Source organism: Procambarus clarkii, chromosome 10 (assembly GCF_040958095.1).
Source record: "Procambarus clarkii isolate CNS0578487 chromosome 10, FALCON_Pclarkii_2.0, whole genome shotgun sequence".
NCBI classification, from domain to species: domain Eukaryota; kingdom Metazoa; phylum Arthropoda; class Malacostraca; order Decapoda; family Cambaridae; genus Procambarus; species Procambarus clarkii.
In genome coordinates this window covers 24,557,382-24,574,941 of record NC_091159.1, presented here as the reverse complement: position 1 = coordinate 24,574,941, position 17,560 = coordinate 24,557,382, and the positions used below count along the sequence as shown (strand labels likewise).

General features: G+C 40.3%; 1 protein-coding gene across 1 annotated transcript; it reads left to right on the top strand.

Annotated features, from left to right (window-relative positions):
* The first annotated feature begins 243 nt into the window (after positions 1-243).
* Positions 244-16,604, top strand: LOC123746403 (oplophorus-luciferin 2-monooxygenase non-catalytic subunit). Its single transcript, XM_069321758.1, has 8 exons — positions 244-458; positions 4,195-4,274; positions 5,226-5,391; positions 6,269-6,449; positions 9,161-9,351; positions 9,763-9,919; positions 11,563-11,681; positions 13,958-16,604. The coding sequence occupies exons 1-8, from the start codon at positions 408-410 to the stop codon at positions 14,099-14,101; spliced, it is 1,089 nt and encodes a 362-aa protein (XP_069177859.1). The 5' UTR covers positions 244-407; the 3' UTR covers positions 14,102-16,604.
* The last annotated feature ends 956 nt before the right edge of the window (positions 16,605-17,560 follow it).

Genomic DNA, 17,560 nt, shown 5'->3' with positions numbered 1-17,560 from the left:
GAGGCATCAGGTGTATGGAAATGTACCCGTACAAACGCCTCGTCCTGCGCGGGAATAAAAAACAATTTCAGTTGGTTAAATTGTAATAATTACAATTATAAACGCGATAAGATGCATAGGCTTCATTTAATAATGGGGGGGGGGTCATTTGTTTCACAAAGTGAGATAGTGGTTATAAGAGGTTGGAGATCTCAGTGATGGTAGTTGGCCAGGAAGGAGGAGCAGGTGATGGCATCACACACACCAATGGCGCCATAGTCTTGAGAACCACCACCTGCCCTGTCAACCAGGGTGTGAACCACGACCCGCTCCCACACCTGCCATAACACACAAGGGACACCCACTGGACCAGATAACGCTGAGAACTACGGGAGACAAGACGGTGTCTTTAAGCCAGGGACGCATCTATGTGGTGTTCACAACGCTCCCAGACCTCGTTCACACCGCACGTCATTATGGTAAGTTGTTCTTGAATAAATCCACAAAGGGCCGTGATCTGGATTTATTGTTGACCAGACCACACACTAGAAAATGATAGGACAAGGACGTTTCGGTCCGTTCTGGACTATTATCAAGTCGATTGTCCTGGATTTATTCAAAATTCAAATGTTTATTCAGGTAAAGTACATACATACAAGAGGTTATACAAAAATTGATAGATTTATAGATAGAGCTAGTACATGCAATGCCTAAAGCCACTATTCCGCAAAGCGTTTCGGGCAAAAAAACATTAAAGACTAAAACTTAATACTAATTGAGATTAAAGTATAAAATGTGTTGAGAACAAATAAAAATAAAAAAGGGGGGGGGGGGAAACATGGCAGAAAAAAACAAAATTCAGTTGATATATTACGCTACTGTGATTTCTGTGTGTGCAAGTTGCACTTGTATCGTGTATGGGCACTTGTAGCCAGCCTACACGATGCACATTCGTGTCAATGTGTCAAAAGTACATACAAACATAATGTTGGATTTATAGATAGAGCTAGTACATACAATACTTAAAGCCACTAATATGCATAGCATTTCAGGCAAAATTGTGTAAATTGTAATATTGTGTACTCTACTGATAGGTGGATCTATTGGATATGTATAAATATGTTCTCAGAGAAGGGTAAAAAGCTCAAATATTGCAGGTCAGTCTATAGTTAAGTCTTGAATAGTCACTTTTCGTCGTAACAGGATGAACAAAAGTTTCTAAAATGATTGGAAAGTTTCACAGGATAAACAAAGGAGAAACTGGTGAGCAGTTATATGTACGAGGCTTTCTTAGCTCATAAGGAAGCAGACTACTAAATTTTTTACGCTGTATGAATTTGAGCTTTATCTTTTTATAGAGCTTTATGAATAAATGTATTTAAGAAAAAAGGACACAAGGCTGATTAGAGGAGAAAAAGGGCAAGGGAGACTGGACTTGTCCAGGATGGCCAGAACAGAGCACTCAGTCAGATGGTTTAGTCCACATGTCTGTCCACTGCAATACTTTCTATGTTCTGCTGAGGAGCAGAGAAGGACTTTATGTCTAAAGGGTGTTGCATGGTTTTGGGCAACATTATAGAGAATGGATAATTGCAGAGGGAGACTGCTGAAGATGAATTTCTTTAGCACTAGGCTCATCCCACCATAGTTTGCTGGTGGTAGAAGAGGAACAAAATGAATTGAAAGCTTCCAATCCAACATTGAGTCTTGGTAACATGTTCTGCATACAGAAGGGTGTGTCATGCGAAGATAAAAAAAATATTATTCCAGATAATTCAGAAAAATAAATAAATCCTAAAATTGGTCCAGCCAGTAGTGGAAATGACGTGTGTCGGAAAATTTAGTGGCTGAGGGACGGAGGGAGTGTCATGCAGCAAGATAAAATATGAAGTTATGATCAGAGGATCTGTTGTTGTTTTATATTCAGCTACTCTGAAAAAAAAGTTCCGAGTAGCACGGGCTATGGTGAGCCCGTAAGTGGAGCCAGTTAATGGCTCTTTGGAGCCATTATCTGTATCAATAGCTGATACTACCAGAGGATTCTAAAGAGACGTATATAATAATCATTAGCTCAGAGGAAAGGAAAAACTCAAGTGTTTGGAGAGTGTGTATATGATGATCTGGAACCCATGTACAGCTTGGGAATTAAACGGAATCAGATCACTAATTGAAAGATGTGGTGCCGTAGACGTTGTTCACAACACTCGGTCAGTTAGGTTAAGCACCGTTTGGTCTGGCCAATTACTGCTTGGGTGACCATATGGTCGACCACATGGTTACATCCTATATAAGGCATATGCTAAAAGGGACCTCGACAATTTTTGTAAAGGGTCTCGGTTGCAGACAATAAACCCTCATGCCTCTTATGTCTAAAGGAGGAAAGCTGCTATTCCAGGAACAAAATTAACATTTATGAAAAAATAGGATATCAATCAGTCTATCGGTAGAGGACTAGTCCTTATGGTAAAATGTCTCCCAGAAAGCTAACTCGGGTACTAGAAAGACGGGACAAAAAGTTCTAGTGAGAAACAAGATAAAGAAGTCAGTAGTTAAGGAAGCGACAGACAGCTGATAAGTTTACAAAGTGAATAGATACGAATCGAGCAAAAAAATGCTTCAAAGTTTGATAAGTAAGATATCAGAGGCGAGAGGAAAGTCACTGAAATAACATTGAAGACCTGAGATTCGGTGAAGTTTAATTTATTTAGTTTATTTATTATGTACCCCATACGTGACCTATGAGCTGTAGTGGTCACAGAGGCACATAATGGGGTCAGGAGCTGAACCCCTCCCTCCAAATTCGTTTGGCTAAGCAAGTTACAACACTGATGCTAATATAGTTCGTTACAGTTATATAGGTTACACAGTTTACACAAAAATAAAAAATCCCAGTTTACCAAATTGGGATTTTCAAACTGTAACCTCAAGTGGCCCCTAACACAAACAACTGAGTCTGCAGAAGGTGAGTCACAGTAACGTGGCTGAAGATATGATGATCAAACTACACATCAGAAGACAAAGAAACGACTACGTTTCGGTCCGTCCTGGACCATTATAAAGTCGTGTGTTTCACGACTTGATAATGTTTCCAGGACGGACCGAAACTTCGTCGTTTTTCCATCTTGTGATGTTTGGTTTGGTCATAAAAAAAGTAAATTAATTGCGCCAATTATATATAGTTTTAATTTGTCTATCATGCACCCATCTGGAATATCTTGTCTGGAATAATAGGCAAACATTTTTATTAGTAAATTTAGGAAAAAAAAACTTTAGCTTCGGAAAATCTTTTTTCAGAAGATTAAAATATGATTCCAATTCCACTGGAGGCTCGGTGAAGTGCAAAGTTTCCTCACTAAGTGTCGCATCGCCATGTTAGCAGCCTCGGCCGCATACCGTCGGTTTGAGAGTTTGTTCCCACATGATGTTGTTTTAGAATCAGCTTCTTTGAACAAAAGTTCCAAGTAGCACGGGCTATGATGAGCCCGTAGTGGACTTACCTGGCACAGGAGCGGGGCTGTAACTGCCCCGCATGTAACTAGTACTGACTCGCGTATGTGAAAAAGACTGTGATTGATCTGTTTTGCCTGGGGACGATCACTATTGTTAATCTGAAATGTTTAATTGAAGGTTGTGGGCTAGGGTTCAAAAAGCATTTACGTGTCCACTTACGAAGCTTGTACATCTTTCCTCGATCATGGCGGCTCAGTCTTCCTTTATTTAAATGTTTAAGAGCTTTGAAACTTTACAACCCAAGGTTATTATTATTATAGATAATCCCGTAGCACTTTACAGCTTATAAAACTGCTGATATCTGCCATGTATAAACTGAAAGAAATTTGTATTCCGTCTGTTTATTTAGTTCAAATTGCTATTTGATGTTATGTTGCAATTTCTACTGTTCCATTTAACATGTTATTATTGTCATTTTTTTTTACTTCAGTTCAATTCTTGCTTTTGATCTCAATTAGTTTTAAGTCTTAGTTTTAAGTTTATTTTTTTCCACATCTTGCCCGAAACGCTGTGCGTATTACTGGCTATAGTCATAGTATATGTTAGCTCTATTTAGAAGTCCAACATTCTGCTTGTAACTCATTTTGCAAGTATGTGCTTTTTCCCTAATTCAACATTATCATTGTGCTGGCCTAAATAATTCCCCCTCCAGAGGTTGATTGGTCTTAAACCTGACACCAAAGTGCACTATATCATCTGTTGCAGAGGAACTCTGCGCTGTTACCTTTTCTGCTGCTCCTGGCTGCTGCTGCCTCGTCTGCTGTGCCCCCACACTCTCTAGCAAGGTGAGTATTACATAGCGGGTTCTGGGAGTTCTATCCCCCAAGTCCCGGTCTGTGGCCACTTCCACCTGTCTTCCTCACACGACCGTTGTCAACCATTCACTTGATACGTATGTTCCGAGGATGGTTAATGGTACACTTGTGCCACCAGGTAGAGATCAGACGCGACCTATAACTGGTAGGAAAACTCAAGATTTTGTGTCATTTCTCTATGTTTTATATTGTTGATAACTCGGCATGCACATCTGTCCTAGCCTAGCTGAACACAGTAGGGGTCCAACATTAAAGTAATCTTGAGCATGGAACAATGAGGGGATTCAAACCCACGATCTGGGTCCTCCAAAGCTGCGCATTGGGGTTATAAGTGAAACCCGGACTGGCTTATGTAGGTCTCCCGACGTCCTGTGGATTCGGTGGAATCCCAGGAAACTTATACCATGTCGTGGTCTAGAGGTAAAGTGTGCGGTCTGGGAGCACCGAAGTCAAGGCTTCGAATCCCCTCATTGGTGCAATTGATTTTTTCATCAATATAATAGTTATAGAGGGCCAGCAACGAGGAGGCCTGGTCGAGGACCGGGCCGCGGGGACGCTAAGCCCCGGAATCATCGCAAGGTAACCGCAAGGTAGGTCTGACATGTGTGGTATACAAGGTCTTGAACGACACCCTGTTCAGATTTCAAAAAGGAGTCATGTATTGGTCAGCCTTGCACATGAAGGTGACGATGCTCATTTGATGTGGGCATCTTTTGATAGGTACACAGTATATCAACCTTCGCATCTCTTTCTCTATTTGAATACGGTAGAATGTCTTCTCCCCTGTGATTCCTTGTGCTCGGTCTCCTGTTCCCCACACCCAGCTTCATTATTTTGCACTCGGGTTAAATTCTAGTAGCCATATGTGAGGGAGGTTGGCACTGTGTTGATGAGTCTGACAATCCTTCATGTACCCTGCAGGTTAGGGGCGTGGCCCTGCCCGTCGGAGGAGGAGGTGGCTCCCTGCACCTGCTATGCTGACGACGACCTCAACCTCTTCGTTGACTGCCAGAACCTTCCCGACCTGGCAACACTCACGGGACTTTTCCTGAAGCCTTTCCAGTTTAAAAAGTTTTTCAGATTGCAGGTATGAAGATATATTAATTATATATGTATATATGACAGGCTGCATGATCGGTCGAGCCATAATTCATTAAGAACTCTATTGACAGTGCTCATTGGTGATCACCTCGTAAATAATCGTCGTAGACGATCATTGGCGAAGTGATCGTACTACATTGTACCCTGTAATGGAGAGGATATATTACAGTACCCTATATGCTTGTGGGTGATCCTGGGCAGCGGGGGATCACATCCTGGACGGGTCAGTAGAGTTCTTGGTGATATGTATGTATGTGGTATAGTTATGTATATGTATGTATGTATGCATGCAATAACGATTACTGAAACACTGATTCAAGCATTAGGGAAAACTATATAGAAAAATTAGGAGTATGCCGAATGTGTTTTCGGTCCGTGTGTGGGCATTCACTACAAGGATGCACTATAAGATTGTTTACCTAAATTGTTTACAATTTGATTGTTTACAGACCAAACCTAAATGGTTTGGTCTGGTAGCTGAGTGGACAGCGCGCGGGACTCGTAAGCCTTTGGTCCGGGTTCGATTCCCGGCGCCGGTAGAGACAAATGGGCAGAGTTTCTTTCACCCTGATGCCGTGATGTGTGGGTGTGTGTGTGTGGGGGGGGGGATCATTTAATAGTTAGTAACAGTTGATTGATTGAAAGTTGAGAGGCGGGCCGAAAGATCAGAGCTCAACCCCCGCAAGCACAGCTAGGTGAGTACACACACGTGCGCGACCCACAACCCCCAATACAAGAACATTCCTGAAAGAGAGTTCTTCATTAATTTTATTTAACAATCTACACTGTAACAAAATGAATAATGGTATTGTCCTGGTCATTACCATCACAATAGCATGACAGGTAGTGTGTGTATTCCGCAGGTCAGTGACAGCAAGTTCGATGGTGAGACACTTACGGCAGATGTGTTCAACGGGTTCACTTTCCGGGAGGTGATCATGTTCAACAATAACCTGAAGGCAGTGGATACAGAGGCTTTCAGTGCTTCCATCAACGACTTGACAATCTTCGAGTTTTCTGATCCTGACACTGTATTTACCATAGGTGTGTTGATTAGCTTTTGTACGATGCTGAAGGAGTTTATTGGTTACTGACGGGTGCTAGGCGGGTCCTGTCTTTTTTGTCTGTCACGGCTACCCTACCCTTGGCACAAGACAGTGACAGTTACATTGGTAGAAATATATATATTTTATTGCTTCAATTTGCTGCTCAAGTTGGCATGCCTAAAGTTTTCAGATTTTAGTTTAATTAATCTGTTCTTGGCACTCACTCTCCCACCATTCAACTCCCGCCCTACCACCATCTCTCCCTCCTCCAACTCTCTCACCCTCCCTAGTCCCAGAGCTGAGAGGTATGAGTTATGAGGTTTCCGAAATTACTTTACTTGGACCAGCTCTGTGAGCAGCGGTAGGACCAGAGGACGGAATGTCTACAGTGGTTATCAACAAGGGTAAAGTGCCTTGAGCAACAGCGCAGAATTCAGAGTGAATCCTGCCAAATGTAGGCCGTGTTTGACTCGACCTGGTGAAGCAAGGAATCAAAGATTGGTAGCATCAAATTGATTGATGTGAGGCAAGTGAGTCCCGTTTACGGGGACGACAGATTAATATTAGAAGGACAAAGGCTTACTGATACACCACGCGTAACTTAACATACTTATGTATTCACTAAATTAAAAACACACACAAATATTTACACATGGCTGGGGAATAATTGTCTATACGTTAAGAAGCGTCAGACACAAGGTACACTCGCTTTTTCGCTTTGATGTCCAAATGGTTTGGAAAGGATGGGGGAGGTAGAGGAATGGGGAGGTGAAATTCTGGAAGAGGATGCGGGTGTGGAGAGAGAGAGGAGAGGTCTGAAAGTTCGGTGGCCTGTCCACCATGGATTGGCATATGTGTGTGTCGTGTGTTTTGGTATATAGTATGTTAGGTTGTCAGTACATTCACCCGTAGTCGTCGTTGGCGTTCCTTAACCTGAACACAGATATGACAGGCTTCAAACAAATAACAGTTGCCTAACACCACTACTGCTTTAGTCAAATGACAATCGGGAGCTCAGATGATGCTCGAGAATAACTGCATGTACATAGAACTGATATATATTGAACAAATAATCAGACACGCACCTGGTCATATACCAGCGATTCGTGGGGAGTCTTGTTCTAAATGACCGCACCAAATCTGAGACAAGAGGAAAGAAAGAAAAAGTAGGAATCCCCACCTCCATTTAAAACTTTGACCCAAATATCACAGTTACAAAGTTATCGCGAATAACCGAACTCAATTACGGGCTCACCATAGCCCGTGCTACATGGACATTTCGTTCCGAGTAGCTAAATCTAAAACAACAACAAACAGCCTGGTGGAAATATGTAACTCAACTCATTCCCCGCAAATTCAACTAGTCATTTTTCCACCCTCACTTACATTCAACCCCGTACTCACCCACTCACTCACTTTCCCTTGTAATCCCTCATCACAGTCCGTCTTAGTGTATATGTAGTGTATTAGATATATAATTACATATTAGTGTGTCTGTATATTCATATCACCTGCTTCAACTCTTACTCTTTCACTTCTTGCCACATACTGCTCCGTATTCTTATTCCTTATATTCTTCCATATTCCAGACTCCCCCCCCCCCCACACACTTCTTGCACAACCTGTACATTCACAGTTGTTTTTCCAATTAAGAATTATATTTCTTCCATGCAAAACGCTTGTTTTGCAGAGTGAGAACCACATTTCCTGTGTTTGGGAAGCCGTTTAATTGCAACAGCATAATTGTTTCATTATATTTGTGTTAATACGTGTTGATTTAATTGTGACCGTTTTTTGGTGTTCGTGTAAGAGTAAAGGTGTTGACTGACTCGTATATGTATGTATGTAAAAAATGTTCGCATGCGCATATATATATATATATATATATATATATATATATATATATATATATATATATATATATATATATATATATATATATATATATATATATATATATATATATATATATGTCGTACCTAGTAGCCAGAACGCACTTCTCAGCCTACTATGCAAGGCCCGATTTGCCTAATAAGCCAAGTTTTGCTGAATTAATATATTTTCTCAAAATTTTTTCTTATGAAATGATAAAGCTACCCATTTCATTATGTATGAGGATAATTTTTTTATTGGAGTTAAAATTAACGTAGATATATGACCGAACCTAACCAACCCTACCTAACCTATCTTTATAGGTTAGGTTAGGTTAGGTAGCCGAAAAAGTTAGGTTAGGTTAGGTAGGTTAGGTAGCCGAAAAAGTTAGGTTAGGTTAGGTTAGGTAGGTTAGGTAGTCGAAAAAACATTAATTCATGAAAACTTGGCTTATTAGGCAAATCGGGCCTTGCATAGTAGGCTGAGAAGTGCGTTCTGGCTACTAGGTACGACATTATATATATATATATATATATATATATATATATATATATATATATATATATATATATATATATATTGGTGTATACTGGCAGCAGGTTTTCTTTCAAACATGTTTCATTGAATATGACCGCATATTCTGTATTTATTATTTTCTGGTTTAGGGCTTCTATCCCTCTAACTATTTTCTTAGCATCAGGGCTTAGTTGAAATAGGAGTTCTCCAAAACTCATTTTCGTACTTTTAAGTACGAAAATGCATATATATATATATATATATATATATATATATATATATATATATATATATATATATGTGTGTGTGTGTGTGTTCTAGATGTCCTTATTGATTTCGTGGAGCTTCGGGAACTGGTGTTGGCGGTCGACTGTTCGTCAATCAAAAACCTGGCCTCTGATTCCCTCATCTCCGTCACCATCCGCTGTTCCAATAACATCACCCTAGCAGTAAATAGCCTCAACTTGACGGCGCTCACAACTCTCCACCTGCGCAAGTCTCACCTCACCTCGGTTAGTGCCCTCAACGGTGTTTACGGGAAGGTGTTGGGCCTCATCCCCGCCCTTCTTCCCCATGGTGTGATAGTGATAATTAGGCCTAGGAATATTTGTTTGGTTTTTAGCTTTATTTTTCCGGACTATAAAATTAATGGCAACTAATTCTACTTTCTAATTGTCCATCATGTCGATATTTGTATGATCCTCTACACAGTTACAAAAAATACTGTTACCAATAGGATGGGTTGATATAAATATGCCGGGTATGAGAGTGAGAAGACCATTGAAGGTCAGGCTGGTAGCCCTATTACCATGCTTCTTGTTTATATATGTTTGTGCTGAGGGACATTACTTAGTCTGGCTGTAGTTTTTTGCTTAACTTTTGTCCATAAAGTGACTTCATGATGCTTTCTTAAATGTTCACAGGTAGGAACTGGAAACTTTTGGCAATCACCGTTGCTGCAGACTCTAACTCTCAATGAAAACTTAATTAAGACTTTTGATAGTGATGCCCTAAACTTCACTTCATTGCTAGAACTTGATCTCAGCGGAAATTTGCTTACAGAAATGCCAAATATTTCAGGTAAGACGCTTTCAGAATTTTCCTCGTACATTATTCCCTAATGCTTGTCTAGCGAGCACCTAAGTTTTCTTTTCCCTGAGGCCAAGAGTCCTTATTAATTCAACCATTAGTGGCTATATTAATTAATATGTATAATATAGTTTGGGTACAGCTTGAAAGGTTCCAAAGATACACTTCACAATCATTCTCTCAATGACCCTTCAAAGGCTCAATTCTTGGTCGTCGGGGTGGAAGCCCAGTACGACTGCCAACGATGCCATATAAATATTCAGCCCGTCCTCCAAACAAAGATCCAAAAGTGATTCCATCCACCCGCCAAACCCCCTGTTTATGAATGAAAAGCGGTTTACACACGACTCACAACTGCTGACGTTCGAACACTTCCGGAACAAGTGTTTCACTGACGAATTTTGTTCGAATAACAACGCTATAAATGCTTCACCCACGTACTACAAATACAAATAATCGCCAACAGAACCTAAACACCTAACCTAACCTAACCTATGCCTATATATGCACAATATGCTAATATATTATAATATTAATTTATACTTGAGAAAATTCCCGTTTTGAATGAACAGCATATTAAAATTTATGAATGCGTCTGTGGGGTCGACCGCTGGATGTAATGGACTTGAGTCGAGGACGGGTTGAAATATTGGAAGGGCGTGAAACTTACTTACATATAATAACCCACTATACACTTGTACAGTGTATGTATCAGTGTGAATTACTAGTGGGCACAGGATATGCCAGTGTGAAACCCTAGTGCCCGCTGTATATGCCAGTGTGAAAGTCAAGTGGCCTCAGTATGCGCTGGTATTCAAGCCTACTTACTGCTCGACAATTTAGATGGTACTATCAACAGTTCATCATATAAATTAAAATTTAATTAAAGCACATCAATAAACTGGAAAAGGTGCAAAGGCGAGTTACCAAATGACTTTCGGAACTGAAAAGTAAGTTATGAAGAGAGGCTGGAGACGTTAAATATGCCAAAACTAGAGGACAGAAGAAAAGAGGTGATATGATCACCACTTACAAAATAATAACAGGAATCGACCAAATTGACAGAGGAATTCCTGAAACCGACACGTCAAGAATAAGGTCATAGATTCACGATAAGGAAACAATGTTGCCGTTTTTTTTTATAAAGTTTTCTTTTGCAAACTGAGTGGTAGACGCTTGGAACAAGTGAGAAAACAGTGGGTGCCAAAACATTCAACGTTATATAAGAGTACTGGGAAGACGGGACACCACGAGCTTAACTCTCATCCTGTAACTACACTAAGTTACAGGATGTAACTAAGGAAATTACTTAGGAAATTACGTGGCAGCATTCTCTTCATCGTTAAATCACGCTATGATCTATGCTTCACATTGAATTGCTTTCAGGTTCACTAGGGCTCACCATAGCCCGTGCTACTTGTAACTTTTGTTCTGAGTAGCAGAATCTAAAACAACAACAACTTTGAATTTTGTTTATTTATAGTAATTCTAACATACTTCTCGCATACGCGAGGCCCATATTTTTTTTAAGAAATTATCACTGATGGAAAATATAAATTATCATTAACATTGACTCAAAAAATATATGATATACGTTTAGGTGTTTTGAGTAGCAATGTTTTTATGTCTTACAGGGATGCAGAGTGGGGGCGAGGTGAATATAGGGTGTAACGTCCACCTGAAGCAGCTCAGTCAAATTAATACACAACCTTTGCTGGATAACAACGTGAAGATCGTGGCTACAAATGTTTCTGTAAGTATTTTTTAACGCTCGTCATGCATACTGAAGTTACATTTTCAATAGAATTATAATTAGAGAATAAGCTTCAGTTTTACTTGGGCGTTCCATTCCTGATATCCTATCATGGAGGAAGTGTTGAGCAGGTGCTGAGCTTTACTCTGAACTAGCTTCACAACGACTAGCTACTAGTACACTAAAAAAAAGCACACTGGAGGACATATTTTCTGTGACTGAAAGTGTGCTCTTTAAGCACTTGAACACTTTAACTACAAAACTGACAGCAAAAAGCCCCATAGTAGAAATTATTAACAACCTGATCGATGCACAGAATGAAGGGTTTAGAATATCATTCGTATGGATACCATTTCATATAAATAACTCATCATGGTTACATAGGCATTGCTACCTTGCTGTCTACCTTGTGGTGGTTACGAGGATCAACGTCCCCGCGGCCCGGTCTCTGACCAGGCCTCCTGCTTGGTGATCTCGTCAACCAAGCTCTTGGACGCGGCTGCTCGCAGTCTGACGTCTGAATCACAGTCTGGTTGATCTGGTACCCTACAGGAATTCGTTCCTTGAGTGACGTGAACGGCAGCTCTCCAGAATACTGCAACAGGCAGGTTCGCCCCGATGCACGATTGCAGCCAGATTGTCATGCAGTTGATGAAGTTGAGCTAGACATAGGTATCACCATCTCTGTTATTAAGACAATATTGCTCCAAACTTTCGCGTCTAATAGGAGATAAATCGAACATTAAAAGCCCAAAAGCACCATTGAAAAAACTTATGATTTGTTTAGACTATTAAGCTATGTGTATGGGCAGCACAAAACGTCCACTTGACAATGCGACACAGTGGTTGCCAGGATCAGGTTGGGCTGCCATTACCTGTGGCAGGTTACAACAAGACATTAATCTCCCAACCCTGAGCACTCCAGGTGTAAACTCTGTGAGCAAGAACTCGATCATGACCTCAGTACATTACTGAGTGTCCAGTCATTAGAACCTTCAGTCCTTTATGTATGAGGCACCTGGAGCTTTGTAATTATTATACAATCTTGTTGTAGATGATATACTCATACTTCATGCAAAGTTTGCAAGCACAGGCTACTTATCACAAGCCCCTCCTTGCAACTGACTAGATTGAATTATTCAGCATGGTCTTACGCCGCTACACCCAAGGTAGATTTGATTTAACAAAGATAGCTTCACTTGAACAAACAAAACGCTCACACAATTAGAAAACGAATAAAAAGTCAACATTTAACGTTGCTATCAATTGTTCTTGAATGTTTAAAGCACGAGATGTCAGTGTCATAACTCTCACGAGAGGATAGCTTTTCTCCTAGCAGCTAGGAAGAAAACTCGTAGCATCTTATGTCATGCTCATAAATCCTCCGCCACATTATAGTTTAATAATAACTTCAAAACTTATAGTATTGGAGGAACGCGTGGTTCGTGTGTCAAGGATTCTGTAGCACAGAGGTCTGCATCTTCGACTCACAACCGAGGGGCACGGGTTTCCCTTCATCTGATACCTCTGTTCACCCAGCAGTAAATACTGTAGGTACCTGTGAGTTAGGCAACTGTTGTGGGTTGCATCATGAAGGTCGGTAGTTGGCTAAGTCGAACCTTAATAAGACTAAATTTTGTCCCCGACAACTAGAATTGTGTGTGTATAGGTTGGATAAACAATAGACCAGTATGTGGAAGTCTAGAAATGGCAGAAAACTTAGAAATATGGACTTTGGAGTCAGGAGAAATAAGCATTGTGTGGCAGAGTGGAGGATAATTGTCCTGCAAGAACTGTGCAAGATTATGGTAAAGTGAGTCGCCCTTCTTATAAAACGATAGTCGTATGGAACAATAAAGTAGTAGGTCAATAAAGACATATATATGAAGAGGCAAGGAGGCTCTTCTTTTACGGCCAGTCCGCCATTCTTGGGGAATTTCTGTAGAGACTGAACAGTTGAAGATATTGGTAATAGAATCCCAGGCTTATCCTAAAATAAAAGTGTGATCCAACAAGCCTAGGATAACAACACTCTTACAATTTTCTGACCAAAACAAACAGCGTCAACTAATTGTCTTGGCTCTGTTGAATCCCAGTAATTATGCATATGATTTCTCCAGGAATTCATTTCCCTTGAATACTTCTCCTAAATTCTCCCTCGACACTCCCTTTCGACTTTCAAATCCTGCAGAAGACTCCAAATTACAAAATTCCTCAAGTAAACTCTGACAATACAAACCATTATTAATTGCTACGTATCTTCCTGTCTTCCCCAGCTGGCGTGTGACTGCGACCTCCAGTGGCTCTTGGGGGAAAACGACACCGACATGTTGCTAACACACGCAATTGAAGTCGACATCGATTGCTTAGAGGATGACAATTATAGTACCATCAGGGACATTCTAAAGAATTTTTGTTAAAAAAAAAAGTGAGTTGATGTATCAGAAAGTTAAATCCAAAGGATGGTGATACCTGGTTAAAGATCGGCAAGGATGTTCATCCGATGACACAATCTCCCCATTAAATTGAGAAAGTTGGAGTGTTGCAACAAGAAATCAGGAAAAGGATAACCTATTATCAAACCATTTTGCTACTAAAATGCAGGTCCCTGATCCAGAACAACAGCCTCCACAGCTTGAGTGGTGCACAGTGTCAAAATTGTCCAGCCCGTTCTCCCGAGTGTTCCCAACGTCACTAAACTGTTGTACTAAATTGCCCGAACCTAATCAACCAGCGGAGCCATGAACAGAAAACGGGACATAACGTCAATTTCGCGAGCTGCTGCCATTTTTAGTACATCAGTTTTTGGTTTACATCAGTTATCATCAGCAATTATCATAACTAGACTGCATGATATTGCACTTGGGGTCAGGCATATGGCTGACTGGACAAAATCTAGCGCTCGGTGATGAAGTTAATATCCTAGGAATGAAGTCTGACACTAATGACCTTGACCTATCAGGTAAGACAGCAAACTAATGTGTATCTTCAAGCAACCCGTTCTCGCACTTTCTTACAGTAAATATTGACTTATTAAATACGTGCATATGTGACAAACTAAACATACTAGTTTACCTTGAAAAGCTTCATAGAAAATAGCGACCTTACCCAACCTTCTTAGTATGTTAAGATAAGCATCTTATTACTTCGTAATTACAATTATTACTTAACCAGTACCTATAATAGGTTAAGTAATAATTGTAATTACGAAGCAATAAGATGCTTATCTTAACATACTAAGAAGGTTAGGTAAGGTAGGTGTTTTCTATGAAGCTTTTCAAGGTAAACTAGTATGTTAAGTATGTCACATATGCACGTATTTAATAAGTCAATATTGACTATACGAAAGTGCGAGAACGGGTTGCTTCAAGACATATCTCATACCTTATCGACAGCAGAAGTTGCAAAATCTTACATGAAGCACAAGTTTTCTCCTATCTTGAGTATACACTACACTCCCGGGTGGGAGTGTAGTGTATTTATCTACGTCATAACCATTTATCTGAAATCTAGAAAAATTAATTAAAGTTATGCGAGAAGACTATACCTAGAGAGATGTCGGCTTTGCTGTTATGTATAAGGTCAATGTTTACAAGCTTTCTCACCTGGGCCGACTTCGTTATCAACCAGAAGTTGGCCATCACAATACAAGGCGCTCAGCCATCAACACACCACCTATCTTGAGATGATTTCGGGGCTTAGCGTCCCTGCGGCCCGGTCCTCGACTAGGCCTCCTTTTTGTTACACACTCCTAGGAGGCAGCCCGTCAATGTTCCTTTTCCTACCACCCCCTTATTTTGTTCTTATTTTGCTTTATTAGAGATTATTAAAAGTTACGTATAAATAGTTTTACAGATAGAGCCAGACAAAAATATAACTGCAATTATTTCCTCTTTCCGTGTGAATGTGCGAGTATCCTGAATTGCATTCACACACATGGTTTCCCATATGTGTGTATGAGTGTTTTCGAGATAACTTGAGAAGGACCGTGGGACGGATTTACTTTCTCCGTACTGGATAGTTTCACTCCTGCTTTCCCTCCATCCCATCACCCACCTTCCCTCCATCACTCAGAATTCCTCTCCTACCTTCCCTACATCTCTGTGAACCCCTGTATGTGCGCTCACCTAGATGTTCATGTAGGTTTGAACATCAACTCTTTTCGAGCTAATATTAATTAAATGCATTGACTTTTCCCCTCTCGTTATGTGTTCAGCTTCCATCTTTGTTCCCTCGTTAGTTTGTCTCGCGCTTGGAAAATTGCTTCTCTGTTTACCTGGATCTTGTATGTAGCGTCCGTAAGGCTTTGTGTAATTACCTAAGTGTAGTTAAAGGATTGGAGCTACGCTCGTGTTGTTCCGTCTTACCAGAACTGTCATATGACGCTTTGAAACCAGGCTGTTTTGGCCTCCACCACCTTCTCACTTGTTCCATTCACCTACCACTGCTAGCGTAACTGAACATTATATAAGTATAAGTATTATATAAGCATAAGCTCCTCGCACAATGTTCTTTGTGTGGTCTTCAAGTGACAGTTTTCTATCCAGAACCACCCCCTAGATGCCATTTTTATCAAAATTCTTTCAAGTTTTTTCACATAATTTTTTAGGTTGTGTGTAGGCTATTTTTTCCTATTCCACATTCCATAACTGGGCATTAATTCACAATAACTTCCACTTGCCAAATGTTACTCCATACACTTATTAGGTCTTCTTGTATGACATGACAATCGTGTAAGGTTCTTATCTAGTAGTTTGGCGTCATTAGCGAACGTGTTCATATAACTCTGTATTCCATTTGGTAGATTAATTGCTAGTTGCTTTGTAAGCCGAATCAGCTGTTTTGTAATTTTAGATTAAAATTACAAGAATGTTGCGAGAATATATGTACATGTATTTTGTTTTATAAATATGAAAGAGAATCCTCATGTGTTTTACTATTTTTTTTTAATCTGACACTATACAAGCCATTGCCATATTTGTGGCAGGGAAATTATCGGTTTAATATACTCTGGCAACATCAGATATGGTTTATTACAGCCTTATTGGTGTTAAATAGTGCCCCTTCAATAGGTTAGCCTTCTCACTTGTATCTTGTCCACTTCAGCTCTCACTGGATGACGTAGCTTCACCAACTGGTGCTCCACATTTACCATCAATCTGTCCTCTCGAATAACACATCGCATTTTCGTGTCAAAATCCCCAACGGACACCATATAATGTACTATAAATCATAGCGACTCACAAACAGCCACGTTCTCTATGCCTGGATTCATGGTGTTAGGTTAGGTTTGGGCAATTTAGTGCATGTCTTGTGACGTGACAACTCTAGAGGACGGGCTGTGTCTTTAACATTGAATAGCACGTTCTATCTAGGCAAGGTAAGGTAATTATCAGGAGAAAACACCAAGCCATTACGACTATATGGCACTTGGAAGGGATATGAGGATAAGGATTTAGGATAGGACGGAGGGGAAGAACGTGGTGCCCAATCACTTGGACGGTCGGGGATTGAACGCCGATTGACCTGCTTGAAACGAGACCGTCAGTCTACCGTCCAGCCAAAGAGGTTGGGCTACTCCGTTGGCAAGAGATACAAAAATTAGGTTTTGAAATGTGCTGTTCAATAAAATCCTTGGATAATATACTATTTTATATCGTTTGGCTTGTATTTTTTTTGGTCTCGTACTGACATCTTGAATAATATCTAGGATTTTGTTTTGTGACACAGACGGTGCTAATAATTTTCCAGACTTGGCACCTTCTTTTGGATAATTAGTTGAAATGTGTTATAATACTCTTATACATAAGTCTCGTGTTGGTCAGCTTGGGAAGCGATTAAACGTTACAAGAAGTAGGCAACTGTTTGTTATTGTTGAC

What these genes read in the sequence shown, in the direction of transcription:
- LOC123746403 (XM_069321758.1), top strand. Translation starts at nt 408, where the DNA reads ATGTGGTGTTCACAACGCTCCCAGACCTCGTTCACACCGCACGTCATT. An exon ending in CCCCCACACTCTCTAGCAAG is followed by an intron (nt 4,275 to 5,225) that starts GTGAGTATTACA and finishes TGTACCCTGCAG; the next exon opens with GTTAGGGGCGTGGCCCTGCC. An exon ending in TCGTGGCTACAAATGTTTCT is followed by an intron (nt 11,682 to 13,957) that starts GTAAGTATTTTT and finishes TGTCTTCCCCAG; the next exon opens with CTGGCGTGTGACTGCGACCT.